The sequence below is a fragment of the Danio rerio genome, chromosome 10 (assembly GCF_052040795.2).
Source record: "Danio rerio strain M-AB ecotype USA chromosome 10, GRCz13ab, whole genome shotgun sequence".
NCBI classification, from domain to species: Eukaryota; Metazoa; Chordata; class Actinopteri; order Cypriniformes; family Danionidae; genus Danio; species Danio rerio.
Window position 1 is genome coordinate 37,866,766 of NC_141030.1, and position 17,784 is coordinate 37,884,549.

Consider the following 17,784-nt stretch of genomic DNA (forward strand, 5'->3'; position numbering starts at 1 on the left):
CAGGCTGAAATGGCAAATGTAACACAATTAACCACGGCTTTACTACAAAAATACAGTCAGGTTTATTTTTTGTGGATAAATGTAAGTTTACTTTAGTAAAACTATGTTTTTGTCTTATTGGCTAAATGGGCTCATGAAAGTGTTTCACATAGAAATGAATAAATAATAATTAATAATAATAATTCCTTACATTTATATAGCACGTTTCCTGCACACTCAAAATGCTTTACGCATTGGTGGAACATGTTTCCCGAAAGACATTTTGAAATGGAAACAATATTTTTCTTTCCCATTTATAGATGATATTTGGTCAACAATACATTTTTACGCCCAAATCAGGTAGAAGAAATTCATTTCAAAATATTACACAGGTACTACTATCCCTGCAATATATTTAATAATAATAATAATAAAAAAATCACAACAATGTTGTTTTTGTACTTGTAAATTTTCTGTTGATTTTTGGAAACAGGTTTCAGGGTTGATTTTTGATTAATTTGGAGATATGCTGTAGAGAGAGGAATCATTAAAAGGCGAGAAGTGAAAATTCTGTCGTCATTTACTCCAAACATGCTTGCGTTCTTGTGATATTTTGAGAAGTCAGTGGTCCCTCACTGATTATAAAACACACACACACACACACACACACACACACACACACACACATTTTGAGTTACAATGCAGTTACATTGACCGTAATTTAAGTTATGAAAGGAAACAATATACTTTTTTTATTTTATATTAATTATGACGTATTTAAAGGAAGACTTTTTGGCAAATAGGCTCATTTTTCAAGTCACTCAGAGTTAAACTGTTGAGTTTGATCATTTTAATCCGTTCAGCTGATCTCTGGGTCTAACAAATAGTCCAAAATCCTTGATTATTACTGCAGAATGAGAGTATAGCAAAGATTATAGAATACACATGACGTGTCACTCGTATACTTTTGAATGGGAAAAGTGAAACAGTCATTATGGCGAATGAAGCCCCGCCTTCTAGTACAGGAGCCAATGAGTGATTGATATTTGGCAAATAAAGCCCACCTTTCAGTACATGAGCCAATCAGCGATCAGTATAGAATGACAATTCTTCAGGGGAGGGGCTTGGACTATGAGTTTCTGCAGATATTGTGTGATATGGACGTTTATAAATGAAACTAAAAGGACAGTTACTGTTCAATTTTATTGGTTATTCATAATATGTAATGTAATCGTAATCTTGGCAAGCAGTTTTGAAGAATTTGATTTACCCATTCAAACAGAATGCCCATGTATACTTCCCGAGAGGCGTATAGGTATAGTTACTAGCCATGTCAAGCTGGAACATAGCAGCTATTCATTTCCATCAGTCTTGGTGCATACTTTAACTACACAAGAGTCAAGTTTTACTTTTAAAACTCTTTAGAATTTTTTGAGCGAGATGCTAATGGTCTAATCTGATTCAAGGATCTATGCTAAGCTAAGCTAAAAGTTCTTCTGTCAGACCCGGAGTTTGTCTGAATGGATTTAAACAGCCCCTATTATACATTAAAAAGGGTCATATTTTGTTTTTTTTTTGGGGGGGGGGGGGGGGGTCTCCAACAACAGGCTGATGGGCATTCAAGGTCAAAGAACACTTTTATTGTCTTAAAATCTGCATTTATTTTTACCAAATTATGGCAGCGACTCTGATATGATTATTTAGCAATTAATTTGTTCCTACACCCCTTCCTAACGCGATGCTAATCTGCACTGATTGGTCCTATTGTACTCTGTTGTGATTGGTCAACAGCGTTCAGCGTGAGACGGAGAGAAATGGCCACCATGGCTTATCAACAATATTGAAGTAGTCAGAGTGCAGAGTGTATGTGTGAGTATACCTGCCAACACTCACGTTTTTTTTCCGGGAGTCTCCCGTTATTTCAGACCCATCTCCCGCCACCCTCCCGTTTTGTTATTTATCCCGGAAACTGATGATGGCCATAGCAACGACAAGTGCCAGTGGATTGTGCATTTATATGCAAACGCATTTAAATCCATAAACAAAGCGGCATGCGTCGCATTTTCATCATGGCATTAGACGTGATATGAGAATATAAAGAGTTAACCAGATGCACTACAAGCAGTTATAAGTAGCAAAAAACAATTAAATACATAATTTGTAGAGAAAAAAAAAGAGGCAACCATTTTAATTGTACATACTTACACTTGTGAAATAGAGAAAGAAACTGATCCATAAACTGTGTACTGTAAAGTTCCTGTCGAGCTCTGACAAAGTCCCATACGTCAACAGACTTTTCTGATCTAAAGCACTCATCAGAAAAATGACAGGAACACAGCACAAGCCTGGGCTGTAATGTTGAGGTATTTTTGCCAAAATAAACCTCAACCACTGACTCTTCACTGTTTCATCTTTGAGTAGAGAAAATAACACTAACTTTCCCCTCACACTTCAGAGCACAGCGTCTTCGTGACATGATTCAACTGGCGTCTGCTACAGTGTCCTTCTTCTTTTTCTTTGCTACTGTGTTTGTGGGCGGGGCTGGGTTTTTTTAATTTTCCCGGGTTTGCGCGTGCAACAAATAGGCGGGGCCAGGCCTGGATTAAGAACTCAGGGGCCCCTGGGCACATTATCTTGTAAGGCCCCCTACCTGGCCCTACCCCTATAGTTGAATTTAAAAAATAATAATAATATAATATTTTTTTATTAAAATGAATCTATAATTTGTTGCCCACATATTTAAATAAATGATATATAGTACATATGTATTTACAAAGATTTAACTTATTTTTCAAAGCATTGAATAAAAATACTAATAAAATGAATGTTTTTTTAGTATACTTGTACAAGTTCACTGAAACAGTACTATATATATATAACCTGAACATTGACTTTTATAGTAGTTATTTTTCCTGCTATGGAAGTCAATAGCTAGAGGTTTTCAGCATTATTGAAAATGTCTTCTTTTGTGTTTAACAGAAGAAAGAAACTCATAACGAGTTCAAATATGCAGAGGGTGAGTAAATGATGGAATCATTTTTATTTTTACTATTGATTTCACTGTTAATTTAAGTTATTGAGTTTAATTTAAAAGCCTCACAAAAATACTTTATTCATTCATTCGTTTATTTTCTTTTCGGCTCAGTCCCTTTATTAATCTGGGGTCACCACAGCGGAATGAACCGCCAACTTATCCAGCAGATGATTTTACGCAGCGGATGCCCTCCCAGCTGCAACCTATCTCTGGGAAACATACATACATAGTCATTCACACTCATACACTACGGACAATTTAGCCTACTCAATTCACCTGTACCGCATGTCTTTGGTTTGTGGGGGAAAGCATAGCACTCAGAGAAAACCCACGCATACGCAGGAAGAACATGCAAACTCCACACAGAAATGCCAACCGACTTAGCCGAGGCTCGAACTTACGACTTTCTTACTGTGTGGTGACAGCACTACCTACTGCGTCGCCAAATTACTTTATTATTTGATACAAAACTATAATTTTTTTTTTATTTATTAAAATAATTCCCAATTATTAAAAAGCCTTTTCAGTGTCAGTTTTCAGCCAAATGCATCTAGAATTTTCAGTTTCAATCAACAAGCTTCATTTCGGTGCATCTCTAATCTTGCTATAAGAGGGTCTTTTTGCATTGCACAACTCAAAAACAAGGCGGCAAAACATCTAATTATTATAAACATTTTAAATTATAAACATTTAATTACTACAAAAATAGAACCAAACCCTTTTTCCCCAAATGTCATTATTATTAACACAATTATTGTTATCAGACATTTATAAAACACTTATTTAACGTGTTGAAGCAACTCAATTCTTAAGTTTATTGGGGGCAACTTGACTGTTTTATGTTCAACTCACTTACATTTATAAAAACAATCAAGTTAACCTAATTCTTTACTTTTTTATCATTTCTATTGTTAAAACATTCTCACATTTCGCAGGGTTGTAAAACCCAACAGTGTTTTAACACTACACATATATTTACAATATTTTTTGTTAATTCGGTTTAATTTCTGAATGTTAAGTAATCAAAAGTGGTAGTTGTAGTAGTAGTTGTTGTTATTAATAATGCTGTTGTCATTTTCACTGACATTATTACTATCATTATTATTATTGTACTATCTATCTATTATATGTTTTATTTAAATCTTTATTATTCTTGCTTCATTTTTTTGAATTGTTGTATATTTTTATGTTCTCTTGTGTATATACTTTGTTTGACTTGTTCACCCAGTTACCTTTACATGCGCGCGCTCAACAGGATTGTTTTTTTCAGCAGGGTGTTTTATGTTGATTTTCTCTATAGAGACTTTTTGGATCACTTGTTTCTATTTTAAGATGACCAGATGGTTTTAGTTTCAGTTGTGTTTGGGAATTGTGACTAATATTACACTCTTTCTTTTCAGACACCCCTTTTCTGGCCGTGAGGTTCCCATCTCGAATGGTTCTGGCTTTATAATAAGTAGTGATGACCTGATAGTGACAAATGCCCATGTGGTCGCCAACAAGCGTAGTGTTCGTGTCAAACTGACCAATGGTGAGACTTACAACGCCACAGTTCAGGATGTGGACCAGGCTGCAGACATCGCCACCATCAAAATCAATGTTAAGGTACAGATGGAGCTTTGAGGTTGTACTGTTAACATATGTAATCTTTTGGGGATATTTTATTTTTTAATTAGGGATGCATCGATCCTGATACTTGGATTGGATATCGGTTTGATACTGCATATTTTTACTGGATCGGGTATCGGCCAGCAGGTACCGATCCAAATCCCATCTTGCACGTGCTCTATATTCTGTGTAATTTACAAGCAAACAAAAGCCAGAAAGGTAGCCTTTTATAAGACAGTAGAAAGTTGTCTTGTAGGCCTACTGTATCCCAAATGTTTTGAAGCCATTCTATAGTTTAATGTGAAGTACAGATCAATATTCACATGCTTAAATTCATGTTCAGTTCTGCGCTTCCCTCCGCTGCGCCTGTCAATCATTCTCCAATTTATTTACAATTCAAACTGCGTGTCACGTTTATGACAACATGAAAAACTTTCTCCAAGACTATTTGTTCCTGTTAATTTAAATAAATATTAATTTATTATATTACATTATATTAATTTATTCTAATATAATATATATTAAATTGGTTCATTTCGATCTGAAACGACGAGTTCATTTCTGTTTCTAAATCATGTAGCTGTTAGATCAGCAGATCGCATTCGCAACACTGGAACTGAGTGGGTTATTACCTGCTCTTCACACACAAAGTAGGCCTACCTGAAATTTAAAACTAGAAAAGGCTCAATAATACATTGGACAGATCCTTAACACACTGATTTCTTTCCTTTTTACTGCTGTTTTGGATTGTAAGTGTCTGCAGATAACGGAGGACTGTACACTGTCTCAGTGATGCATCAAGCACTTTCAATTCAATTCAATTCAATTCAGCTTTTTTTGTATAGCGCTTTTACAATGTAGATTGTGTCAAAGCAGCTTCACATAAATGGTCATAGTAACTGGAACAGTGTGGTTCAGTTTTTAGTGTTTAAGTTCAGTTCAGTTCAGTTTAGCTCAGTTCAGTGTGATTTAATCATTACTGATAGTTCAAACACTGAAGAGTCAATTTCATCGATGCGTAGCTCTACCAATCCTGAACCATGCGAGTTCACCTGATGGGAGTGAAGAAAAAAAACCTTGAGAGAACCAGACTCAGTTGGGCACGACCATTTTAATTTCTCCGCTGGCCAAAAGTCTTGTGCAGAGCTTCATTCGCCGTGGTTTAGGCTGGAAGATGGCCTCAGCGAAGACTCGTCTGTCCCTGGAGCGTCACTGGAATCAGACTCATGTTCTCCACTCCCCACGACCATCAGCGCAGCAGCAGCTCAGAATATGGCCTGGTCCCGGATATGGAATACTTGGGATCATCACGTCGCTGGTCTTTGATCCAATCAGTGACTCCGCATAATCTGAGGACCTCGGGATGAGTATCCCCAGGTGAAAATAGAGAATAAAGAAAATAATTAGCGTAGCTGCTGTTCATAGTGTTTATAAGCAAGATGCAGAAGCCTGTGTGGAACCCGCTAGGTGATGCATTGAGTGTATGCTTTGCTAAACAGATAGGTCTTTAATCTAGTTTTGAACTGGGAGAGTGTGTCTGAGCCTCGGACGTTATCAGGAAGGCTATTCCAGAGTGTAGGAGCCATGAAAGAGAAGGCTCGACCTCCTTTTCTTGACTTTGCTATTCTAGATACTACCAGAAGCCCTGAATTTTGAGATCTTAAAGAGCGAGTTGGTTTGTAGCGAGACAGAAGGTTGGTTAGATAAACAGGAGCTAGATTATTTAGAGCTTTATAGGTGAGAAGTAATATTTTAAATTCAATACGAAACTTAACAGGCAGCCAGTGTAAGGAGGATAAAATTGGGGTGAAATGATCATATTTTCTAGACCTGGTAAGAACTCTGGCAGGTGCATTTTGTACTAATTGAAGTTTGTTAATAGAGGATGCTGGGCAGCCAGCAAATAGAGCATTACAGTAATCCAGTCTCGAAGTCATAAAAGCATGGACTAGCTTTTCTGCATCTGAGATGGACAGCATATTTCGTAATTTAGCGATATTTCTCAGATGAAAGAAGGCAGTTTTTGTGACATGGGATATATGATTTTCAAAAGTTAGATTGCTGTCTAATATGACACCCAGATCTTTTATAGTAGAGCTAAAACTAACTTTGTATCCCTCTAATTGTAAATTGAGTTGCGAGATCTGCTGTGTGCAAGATTTAGGTCCAATAAGTAATAATTCTGTTTTGTCTGAGTTTAAGAGAAGAAAATTGTTGGTCATCCAGTCTTTGATGTCTTTGATACACTCAGTTAGTTTAGAAAGTTCAGACATCTCATCAGGTTTAGTTGAAATATATAATTGAGTATCATCTGCATAGCAGTAAAGGCTGATCCCATGTCTTCTAATAATGTCTCCCAGAGGTAGCATGTAAATTGTAAACAGTAAAGGGCCTAAAACTGATCCTTGAGGCACTCATACTTTACTGGGCTGACTTGTGAAGGCTGTCCATTAATATTCACAAACTGGTAGCGGTCAGTTAAGTATGACTTAAACCATTGTAGAGCTTGTCCCTGGACACCTGTAGACTTTAAGCGATTTATGAGGATATTGTGGTCAATGGTATCAAATGCCGCACTAAGATCGAGTAAAACTAATAGCGAGACGCACCCTCGGTCAGCAGCTAAGAGTAAATAATTGGTTATTTTCACTAATGCGGTTTCTGTACTGTGATGAGCCCTGAAACCTGACTGAACAACTTCAAAATATTGTTCGTCTGCAGAAAGGAGCATAATTGAGTAGAAACAACTTTTTCTAGTATTTTAGACATAAATAGAAGATTTGAAATAGGCCTATAATTAGCTAAGTTGTTGGTGTCTAGTTGCGGTTCATTAATAATAGGCTTAATAACAGCTAGCTTGTAAGAGTTTGGAACATGGCCTATAGATAACGAAGAGTTGATAATGTTAAGAAGAGGTTCTCTTATAGCAGGTAGCAGCTCTTTCAGTAATTTTGTTGGAATTGAGTCCAGCATACACGTAGCTGGTTTAGACCTATTTATAATTTTTACTAACTCTTCATGTTCTATGATTTTGAAGCAGTGTAGGTTATTATTATGATTCAATGAAATATTTACAGGATTTGGAGTATAAGCCGGTGCAGAAAGTTTGGCATCTCCTATTTTCTGTCTAAAGCCTACTATTTTATCACTGAAAAAATTCATGAAGTCATCACTACTAATTTGCGGTGGAGTAGTTTGTTCCAAGGATGACCGATTATTAGCTAATTTAGAGATGGTGTTAAATAAAAATCTAGGATTGTTATGATTATTTTCTATCAGTTTGCGCAGGTGCTCGGTCCTGGCAGATTTTAGAGCCCTCCTATAGCTGGACATACTGTCTTTGTACGCAATTCTAAAGACCTCTAAATTAGTTTTTTTCCATTTACGTTCCAGGGCGCGGGTTGCTGTTTTGAGCGCACGAGTATGACTATTATACCATGGTATAGTTTTAATCTCTCTAGCCTTTTTTAATTTGATGGGTGCCACAGTATTTAGTGTGCTAGGAAAGATGGCATCCATACTGCTGGTTACTACATCAAGATCATTTGAGTTTGCGGGTGCATTACGAAATAGAGAGAGATCAGGTAAGTTATTTATAAATTCATCTTTAGTTGACGGAACAATAGTTCTACTAGGGCGGAGTATTGGAGCGGGTTTGCTGATTTCAGGTAAACACAGCTTATATAGTAAGAGGTAGTGATCTGTAATTTCATCACTTTGTGGTATAATGTCTACGTCAACAACCTCGATTCCATAAGACAGAATTAGATCTAATGTATGCTTTAAGCGATGGGTTGGACCCACAACGTTTTGCTTTATCCCAAGTGAGTGTATTAAATCCATAAACGCAAGCCCTAATGTATCATTAGCGTCATCTATGTGGATGTTAAAGTCACCTACAATTAGCATTTTATCAGTTTTGACTAGTAAGTCAGAAATAAAATCAGAAAATTCTTTTAGAAATTTGACATAGGGTCCTGGGGGTCTATATATGGTGATTAAAGCGAGAGATAACATAGGTTTTTGCATAGTATCTGGAAGCTGAACATTAAGCGATAATATTTCAAAGGAGCTAAACATAAGTCCGTTTCTCTGTTTAATTGTTTTCTTTTATTATTTCATTAATAATAAGTGCTTTAGGTGCAAGTGACCTGATGTTTAGGAGACCAAGTTTTACGAAATTTGTATTTTCACTTTCAACTGGTTTTTCTGGTTTGATTCTTACTAGATTTTTTTCTGGAGCACACAGTACGTTTATTTCCTAATCTAATAATACGAGGAACAGACACAGTCTCTATAGGATTTGCCAGATATGCGTTACTGATGTTTAAGTGGGGTGAACAAGAGTCTAGGTGGCTATAATGTGAATTTTGTGAATTTTTACCTGCTAGTCTGATGGTGCGAAGTAATCTGGAGATGTTGTCCGACAGGAGTTCAGCTCCGGCTCGACTGGGGTGCAGGCCGTCAGGACGGAAGAGCCTAGGACGCTCCCAGAAAAGAATCCAGTTATTAGCAAAGAGCAATTTCTGTTCTTTACACCATGTTATTAGCCATTCATTCAGAGCTAAAAGTCTACTGAACCTTTCATTTCCTCGGCGGTAGGTAGGAAGCGGCCCAGAAACGATGATCTGCGTGGCGGGCGAGGTGCGTCGAACCGTCTCGATCAGGCTCCTGAAGTCCTTCTTCAGGATCTCCAACTGCCGGAGCCCGGTGTCGTTTGTCCCCACGTGGAGGACAACGGCACCAGGGCTCTCGGCAGCGCCCAGGATGGTTGGAATCTGTGTAGAAATATTTCTCACACGGGCACCAGGAAAGCAGAAAGTACGTACTTTATTACCTTTTGAGGAAGCGGCACGGACGTGACGAACGATCGAGTTACCGATGATGGCCACATCGGGACCCGACTCGCAGAGAGGGGAGAAGCGGTTCTCCGTGGAGATCTCGAACACGGGAGGAGACGTTCTGCCCCAAGATCTGGGAAGCACCTTGCGCGGCTGCACCCAGGCGCCGTGGTAGCCGGGTGTCGGCGTGAACGACGCCTGGCTGAGCCGCGCCCCGGGTGCGCTGGGCCTGGACAGAGAAGGACGCGGGGTTGAGGTAGAGGGAATGATGTGGTTGTAATTTCCACGTACCTTAGATGATGAGGCGGCCTTAGCATTAGGTACAACAAGCAGTTGTTCCCATAGCCGCGACCGTCTCACCAGAAGCGCCCGGATCTGGGACTCCACTTCTTCCAGCTCCAGCTCCAACGCCTCCATCGATGCTTCTCCTGCACACAAGGACAGAGACGGAAGCGACATTTTACGGGGTAAAGAGCAAAGCCAGTAAGTCAAAAGTGTATGGTAAAAGAGGTCGGTAGCTTTAGCTGACCAGCGGCGCTAGCAGGCTAAAGCTACAAACAACAGGCGGATGCTCGAGGGACAGACCGTTTTTAAGGCAGTTTTGTTTGTATAAATGTATTAAGGGTTTGGTCACCCTAAGTAGGAGAGACAAATACTTAGCGAATGAGGAAGAATTTTATGATTAAGATTTAAATTGCGAGTAAATAGAAAGTCCAAACTTCAAGCACACGCAGTATGTGACCCTTCACATACTGCCACTTCATTCACACACTGGCTGATGTGACGTGTGCCGCTCTCTAGAATTATTCTGTAACATTAAAAGTTTCTGTTTTCTCATCCTTCCGACTGAGTTTATTCTTTCGAAGGGGAATACTTTTAGAATAGTTTGTAAGCCTGGCTCATTGTGGTCAAAGTTGTTGATTAAATTAATAAAAGTGAAACTGACAGGCACAATATTGATTGTCATTAACAGAAAATAATTAAGCCTCATATAGGTTACTCTGAAACTGTGAATATTTGACTGTAATTTTATTTATATCAATAGTTTATTTAACAGACCAGTTTGTGTTTTGATTAGGGTCAATAGTGGTAGCCTGTTGCAGAGTTCAAAGAAAAATCTTAATATTAAAAAAGGAAACATAAGCTGGACCACATCACCATAGAAACTGTATTATGCTTAAAAAAATGGCACAGTATCAGGATCGGATCTGTATTGGTCGATACTCAGAATTTTGGGATCGAAATCGAATCAGTTCCAAAAAGATGGTATCGGTGCATCATTATTTTTATTGAGTCATAGTTTAATATGTTAAGAACAAGGACTCATTTTATTTTATTAATTTACATTTTTAGTAAAAGGTCTTTATCAAATGAGTAATTTCTTTTTGAATTTTGTTCATTTAAGAATTAAACCTATAGAATCAAAATTGTGTCACTGTTAGTACATTAAAAGTGTGAGGTCAATATGATTTTTAATGTTTTTAATGGCTCTACATTAACTTTTTTGATCACCAGCCTATATGGCTAGTAGTTTTTCAACTTTACTAGCCACTCGCCATTTTCACTTTTGTTGTTGGGAAAATATATTTGCAAAATTACTTGATTTAAATGTGTTGTGTATGACATTGCTCAATGAGCATGAGTGGTAGTGGTTTCATGGTGTTGCATTGTAATTGGTTATTATTGCAGGGCTCAACATTAAGGTTGTACCAATTTTTTCTCTGGCCACACTGGAAAATAAATAAATAAATAAATAAATATTTCTCAGCCAAAAATGTTAAATAATTTTAAAATTTCAAAAACTAGCAAAATATATGTTTTAATATGCACACACTTTTTATTAAATAAAACTAAACTAACAATTATTGTCATGTAGCCTGTCTAATACTATGAAAAGTAGTCTGTCCTAGCTCCAAGACCAAGGTCTCAGATCAGCAGTTAACTATACATAAAATTTAATCTATTAAATAAATGTTACTGAAAAGAATGATAATTAAACCATATTAACAAAAAGAAAGCAGGTGAAAAACATACCGTGTGCAATAATGAAAGGATGATCAAACGCACACAGTTAACGTTAGGCCCATTAATAATCTGTTCAAAGATTGTTTAAAGCTAAAGCTGAAACCGCTGCTGCATACATAAAATACCTTCTTTTTTTTTAATCTCGAGCTCTTGAAAATGGTGGATGTGTATCACTTTTTGTCCAGTCTATTTCAAACAGAACCGATCGCAGCATTGTGTTTCCAGTCAAGGTTGCTTCACGCATGGAAATGGGATCGTGCACGCTTTTAAAAAATTGCGTGCATCACATAACATTCTGTATTCATCTGCTTTCTTTTGCTAGCGTGAACACAGTTGTTTTTGTCAGTCGGGCTGCTTCTCATTTCTAGAGGTTCATCCTTATTGTTGAACCCTACTTCAAAAAAAAAATACAATTTAAAAGTGATTTTCGACCAGCCAAAGTGGATAGTGGGAGTGGCTGTCTAATCCGCCACAGCCGAAGTCTACCTGCGGTTGGTGGGTGTTAATGTCAAGCCCTGGTGTTAACCCATTAATCTGTTTATACTGTATTTAGGCAACATACACACTGTAATATTTCAGGAGGAACGGCAGCATACAAATATGGAAATAAACTTGAAATTGTGATAACCTTAGTGACATTTGGTTTTGTATCCTCAGATTTTTAAACGCAGTAGTATTACAGCAACTAAAGAATAATTATAGTCAACAATTTTAGGTAAACCAACAGTAACAAAGGAGGCTTTAATGTTTGGAACGCCATTTTTGCAATTGATTTTTGACTGTTTTCTTTTACCACAGTTCTAGTACATGGCCATATAGTCTGACATAGTGTCATTGTGTTCTCTGTCTTGTCCCAGAATCTTCTTGAATGTTGCGTCTTGGCAAGTCATCTGATGTGCGTCAAGGTGAATTTGTGGTTGCCATGGGGAGCCCCTTTTCTCTTAAAAACACCATCACATCTGGAATCGTCAGCTCTGCTCAGAGAGACAGTAAAGAACTGGGTCTCTCCAACTCCAACATGGACTACATCCAGACGGACGCTACCATAGATGTAAGAGCACTGGAAACTGGGTGGTGTTGCATGCAAAAAAAAAAACTATGTTATCATTTAATGAATTGCATTCCATCACTCAATCACAATTCTGCTTTACAGTTTGGAAATTCAGGAGGGCCTCTCATAAACCTGGTGAGTCGCTGACATTTGCTCAACTCACTGCTTCTGCCTTTTGGTTTAAAGGGTCACGAAACACCAAAACACATTTTTGAGATGTCAATAGTCATATATATGTCTCACGCTGCTAAAAACACTCTTAGGACACATATTTAACAGTAAAAGTGAAAATTGGTTGTTTTTGCGTTATTTCAAACAAATTCGTTCTTCCGGTTTGAAAAGAAATTTTGAAGCTACGTCAAGGCCATGTATGAGGTGCCGTATAGGATTTAAATCAAACTTTGCTTATCAACACATACATAAAACACGTGTATATACACCTATAAATTACTTGCATATACACCTATACTACTGGATGTTCAAAACAACATGGATGAAACTTGTGTATATACATAAAAGCTTGATGCATGAATACACCCACATACACAAGCACATACATATAAACTCGATCCTCACATAAAAACTCACATTAACACACGCACATACATATAAACTTGCTGCATGCAAACACACCTATACACACTTGCATATACATATAAACTTGATCTATGCATGTACACCCATAAACTCTCACATAAGAATATAAACTTGATGTGTGCATAAACACCCAAATGACACTTGTGCAAACATACAAAATAAAATTCACAAACATATATACAGTTAGTTGTGTATATACATATATGCAAGTGATTTCATATGTGTGTATGCATGAATTTTCACAGTAAAAGGCAGTTATTTCACTTTAAAAGGAAGTCGTTTAATTTCAACGTAAAAGTCCTTTGAGTGTAATGAACAAGATTATTATTTGTCATGAATCAGGTTATTGCAAACCTTAAGAAACAGAAATAATGTGATTATTAGAGGAATTACATCTGTTGAAATATGAAAATAGATTATGCTAATTCTAAAAAATAAATAAATAAAAAGGTAATGCAAAGGAATGCTCCTGCAAAATTAAAGGTTTATTATGCAATTAAATTATTGGAAATGTTATTATGGTTTAATAAATATAAAGTTGCTTAAGTAATCATTTTGAATAAAATATGTTTGTCTAATATTAGTTTTTTATGTTTGTTTTATTATTGGTGTCACCATTCGTCAAGGGTTATGATACACACTTATGTCCAGTAGGGGGCAGGAATGCACTTAAGTGGGTTTTCCTGTCACCAATAAACAAGCTAATGCACCAAAATGCTGGATGCCAGCTGCTGTAAAAATATAAGTAGTAGTTATTAAACACAAAAGGAGTGTCCTGATAATAAATATAGCTTTTCCATGGGGGTTAACTTGACCAACATGATGAGCAGAGACTTTTAATCAGTGTTTTTTTTTTTTTATTGTATATGCTAAATAATTAACAATCAAAATGATACCAAAATCTTGCAATTTTGACACCCACATTGTAAAAACATATAAAAAGCATAATAATTATAAAAATGTAAAAAACAAAACAAAAAGACTATAGGCTACATTAACATTTGCAATAGAATAGAGGAGTTTAGTTTGAGTATACATTTATATTTATAATTCTGGTTGCTTTTTGAACGTCCTTTAAGGGTTCTATCTGTCCATTTATATTTGTGTATGTAATTACCTAATTAAATGAAAAGGTTTTAAATAAAAATATTTCTTATTTTGAATAGTCTATTTATATAGACTAATATTTTATATAACATATGTTCATAATTTAACATATTTAATCCCTCTATTAATCACATTATTTCTATTTCATAAGCTTTGCAATAACCAGATTCTGTATAAATGTTTGTGAATTTTATTTCTTTATTTTTTTTTGTATGTTTGCGCGAGATGTTATGCGCGAGTATGTTTGCTTGCAATGAGTTTGTGTATGTGCGCGTGTTGTTGAGGGTGTATATGCATAAACCGAGTTTATATGTATATGTGAGTATGTATAGGTGTGTTTGCATGCAGCAAGTTTATATGCATGTGCGTGTGTTAATGTGGGTGTATTCATGCGTCAAGTTCATATGTATATACACAAGTTTCTTCCATGTTGTTTTGAACATTCAGTAGTATAGGTGTATATGCAAGTAATTTATAGGTGTATATACACGTGTTTTATGTATGTGTTGATAAGCAAAGTTTGATTTAAATCCTATACGGCACCTCATAGCCATGAGCTCCTTGTGTAAATTCCAGCATGGAGACTGGCTGTCTGTACCGGCGGGTACAATGTGACGTCTTTGAGCTTTCATCATTAATTCAAGAGAAAGACGAACCAATCAGCGCGCTCTATTGTATATGAGGTGCAACTTTATTAATATGCATGATAGCTTCAAAAACTACCTGTTACAGTATTCAGAGAGACGCGACGTTGTGTTGCTAACCGTAAATAAAACAAGTGGAAGAAGAATTGTTCAGAGACATGGGTCGTCAGTGTTGTTTATAAACTTGCCACAACAAAGGTTTTGTTTCATTTCCCCGCGATGAGAAAGGACCCACATTTGTGGACTACAGTGATCTTCTAACACGCAACAAAATTATGTTTGTAAGGAACATTTTTACCCGAGAGCTTTTTGTATGTATAAATGGTGAAATCCAGATTTGCCACTCGTCTTCTTATAAAAAAAATCGCAAATCCAGTTCACGTTGATTGTTCTGTCTCTACGAATTTGGTAAGTAAGCAATCGGTGTTCCTTGTTATTCAGATGGCGAAGTAGGCCATTAAAACTACACTCTTCTAGCAGTTCCTCGGATCCAATATGTCGTTTGTCATGGGGGGCACGCATGAAATGTTCTTGAATGAAAATGAAAGTGCCAAACTGCAGTTAAAGTCGACAAATTAAGAATGAAAATCCCCGAAATTACATGACACTCCGGAGGAAACGTGGATAGCGTGGTGACACAATAACGTTAATCGTATTATGTGCTTTAACATGTAAAACGGGATCATGAAAGGAACATTCAAAAAGCAACTCATGCAAACACCTTAATCATATTGTTGTTTTAATCAGATTAAGGCAAATAGTTAAATTACTGATGTCCACAAAATCATTGCTTTATCTGTTAAACCGACAAGTGTAACACAAACTACTCTCCTGTCTTCATTTGGAATAAAAATTCCAAGTAACTCAACACAAGCAAAGACAATTGTAGGCATAATAGTAGGAGTATTAGGGTAGGAGTATTTATAGCCACAGACATGCAACCTTTTTCAGGGGTAGAAAACTCCGGTTTTAGGCATTTAATTAGTGTGCTAGAACCACTCTACGAAATCCCAAGTAGAACGTATCTCACAGCTATGGTGGTACCCTCCTTGTACAATAAGGTAAAAGGCAAAGTTATTAGTGCACATTTAGTAGTTGACTACAGATTGCTGGACCTTCAGAGCAACACAGAGCTTCATGACTGTCATATAAAGAGCGTGAATTGTTTTCAAATGTTCATCAATATTGTATTGTACTGGCCATACTCTAGCCTTATGTAATAAACTTATGTGTCATGTTTGTACTCTTCAGGATGGTGAGGTCATCGGCATTAATACCATGAAAGTGACAGCAGGGATTTCCTTCGCTATTCCCTCAGACAGAGTCCGTCTCTTCCTTGACCGATCTGCAGACAGAGTAAGAATGACCTCACAGCTGCTTGCTTTTGTCTGTGACAGAATTTTTTTTTACTGATAGATGGTTATTGGGTCTTTTTTTCAGACTCTTGGTTTGGAGAATCGGGATCGAAAAGGCGTTACATTGGAGTGATGATGTTGACTTTGACCCCCAGGTGCCAAACACTTTTATTACAATTTTACAGGAGAGCAAAATTCATACATTATGGAATCTGCAGATTTTTGTTATTTACCACTAGATTTGGCTCTTATAAATTCAAGTGCTGGAATACCTGGAAAATTGGCTTGTTTTGTTGAAAAGTGCTTAATTTATCAAGGAGAATTTGTATGCAATTTTCACGCCGAAAAATAAAAATGTTTGTGAATTTTTGTGACAATTTAATGCAAAAATACCCGCACAAACTACCGTCATTCCGAAGCAGTGATTTAAATGATATGAGAAGTGGCCAATCACAGTCAACCTTGTTTAGTTTTACCTGAAATGTAAGGGCAGGACAAAGACCTTTCTGTGTTGCAGTGACAGAAAAAAACAACTGAAAAACAAATGTATTATGGGAATAATGCTTTTCAGATGTTTTTACTATGTTATTAGCAAGAGTAATTAAACCGCAGACATTGAAGTGTTTTTGGTTGAAGCAAATGTAATATTGATTGTTTTGCTGATCAGTCTATTAAACTATCAATTAATCAATCAATTTATCTATGAATCAATCTATCTTATCTATTTATCAATCAATCCTTAAACCGTAAACTTTGCACTGAAGTGAATCTTTTATTATCTTTAAATTCTCTTTTTCCCCTCCTCAGTATAATCGAAGAGCTAAGGATGCGAGACCCGTCCTTCCCTGATGTTTCTCATGGAGTTTTCATCCACCGTGTGATTGTAGGATCTCCAGCCAACAGGTGTGCTGCTCTCTGAACATGATGTTATCAGCTGTTGATTAAGGCATCCTATTGATGATGTCATTTCCTGTTTTCTGTTTTGCAGAGCCGGAATGAAGCCAGGAGATGTTATTATTGAGATCAATGGGGTAAAGGTGAACACGTCGTAGGAGATATATAATGCTGTGAGGACCAGCAAAAGCTTAAATATGGTGGTCCGCCAGGTCCGACATCAAGTCAAGTATTTAGTAAGATTAAGAAATGGTGAGTAAGAGAAGCTGTCATAGTTGGAGATGTTGTAAGAAAGGAATCATCTAAAGAGTTGAACAGTTGTAGCAAACGCTGGACATTCGTGTAGTAAACGTGTTTCTGGAAGCGTATGAAATAATGTGGATGATTCAGACTTCTGTACACTGGATAAACCTCAGCGTGTCTGCGCAAACTACACTATCAGTATTGATTTGAAGGAATATCACTGAATATTTTGTTTAGGATTGTCATGATGGCAACAAACACTCAACGACCTTAATAAAACTGGGTGCTCTTATTGTGAAAATGCTGATGTTTTGTATTGAGTCTCACATTCTCATGTTACGATGTTTGTATTTTAATACATTTTTCTGAACAGCTCTGATTTCTCAATAAACCATTGGAATATTTA

At 36.7% G+C, this 17,784-nt stretch overlaps 3 protein-coding genes and 1 pseudogene across 5 annotated transcripts in view; 2 read left to right on the forward strand and 2 right to left on the reverse strand.

Annotated features, from left to right (window-relative positions):
• The window catches only part of LOC147842141 (uncharacterized), a 1,078,568-nt gene that overhangs the window by 423,920 nt on the left and 636,864 nt on the right, over positions 1-17,784 (reverse strand). The gene's annotated exons all lie outside the window — the stretch shown is intronic.
• stard13a (StAR related lipid transfer domain containing 13a) overlaps positions 1-17,784 on the forward strand; it is a 250,288-nt gene that overhangs the window by 28,585 nt on the left and 203,919 nt on the right. The gene's annotated exons all lie outside the window — the stretch shown is intronic.
• Positions 1,263-17,539, forward strand: LOC110437759 (serine protease HTRA2, mitochondrial-like; annotated as a pseudogene). Its single transcript, XR_015501693.1, has 8 exons — positions 1,263-1,294; positions 4,414-4,637; positions 12,345-12,538; positions 12,641-12,673; positions 16,138-16,248; positions 16,329-16,396; positions 17,049-17,144; positions 17,230-17,539. The product of XR_015501693.1 is annotated as a serine protease HTRA2, mitochondrial-like, transcript variant X1 (transcript).
• On the reverse strand, positions 8,727-11,226 carry LOC147835124 (uncharacterized). Its single transcript, XM_087271124.1, has 2 exons — positions 9,203-11,226; positions 8,727-9,100 (listed from the first exon to the last, which is right to left on the reverse strand). Exons 1-2 carry the CDS (start codon positions 9,919-9,921, stop codon positions 8,818-8,820), a joined length of 1,002 nt encoding a protein of 333 aa, XP_087127250.1. The 5' UTR covers positions 9,922-11,226; the 3' UTR covers positions 8,727-8,817.

Coding starts and splice junctions, on each gene's coding strand:
- LOC147835124 (XM_087271124.1), bottom strand. CDS start 9,921: ATGTCGCTTCCGTCTCTGTCCTTGTGTGCAGGAGAAGCATCGATGGAG. Junction 9,101..9,202: donor TACCGCCGAGGAAATGAAAG/GTTCAGTAGACT, acceptor GGAGCGTCCTAG/GCTCTTCCGTCCTGACGGCC.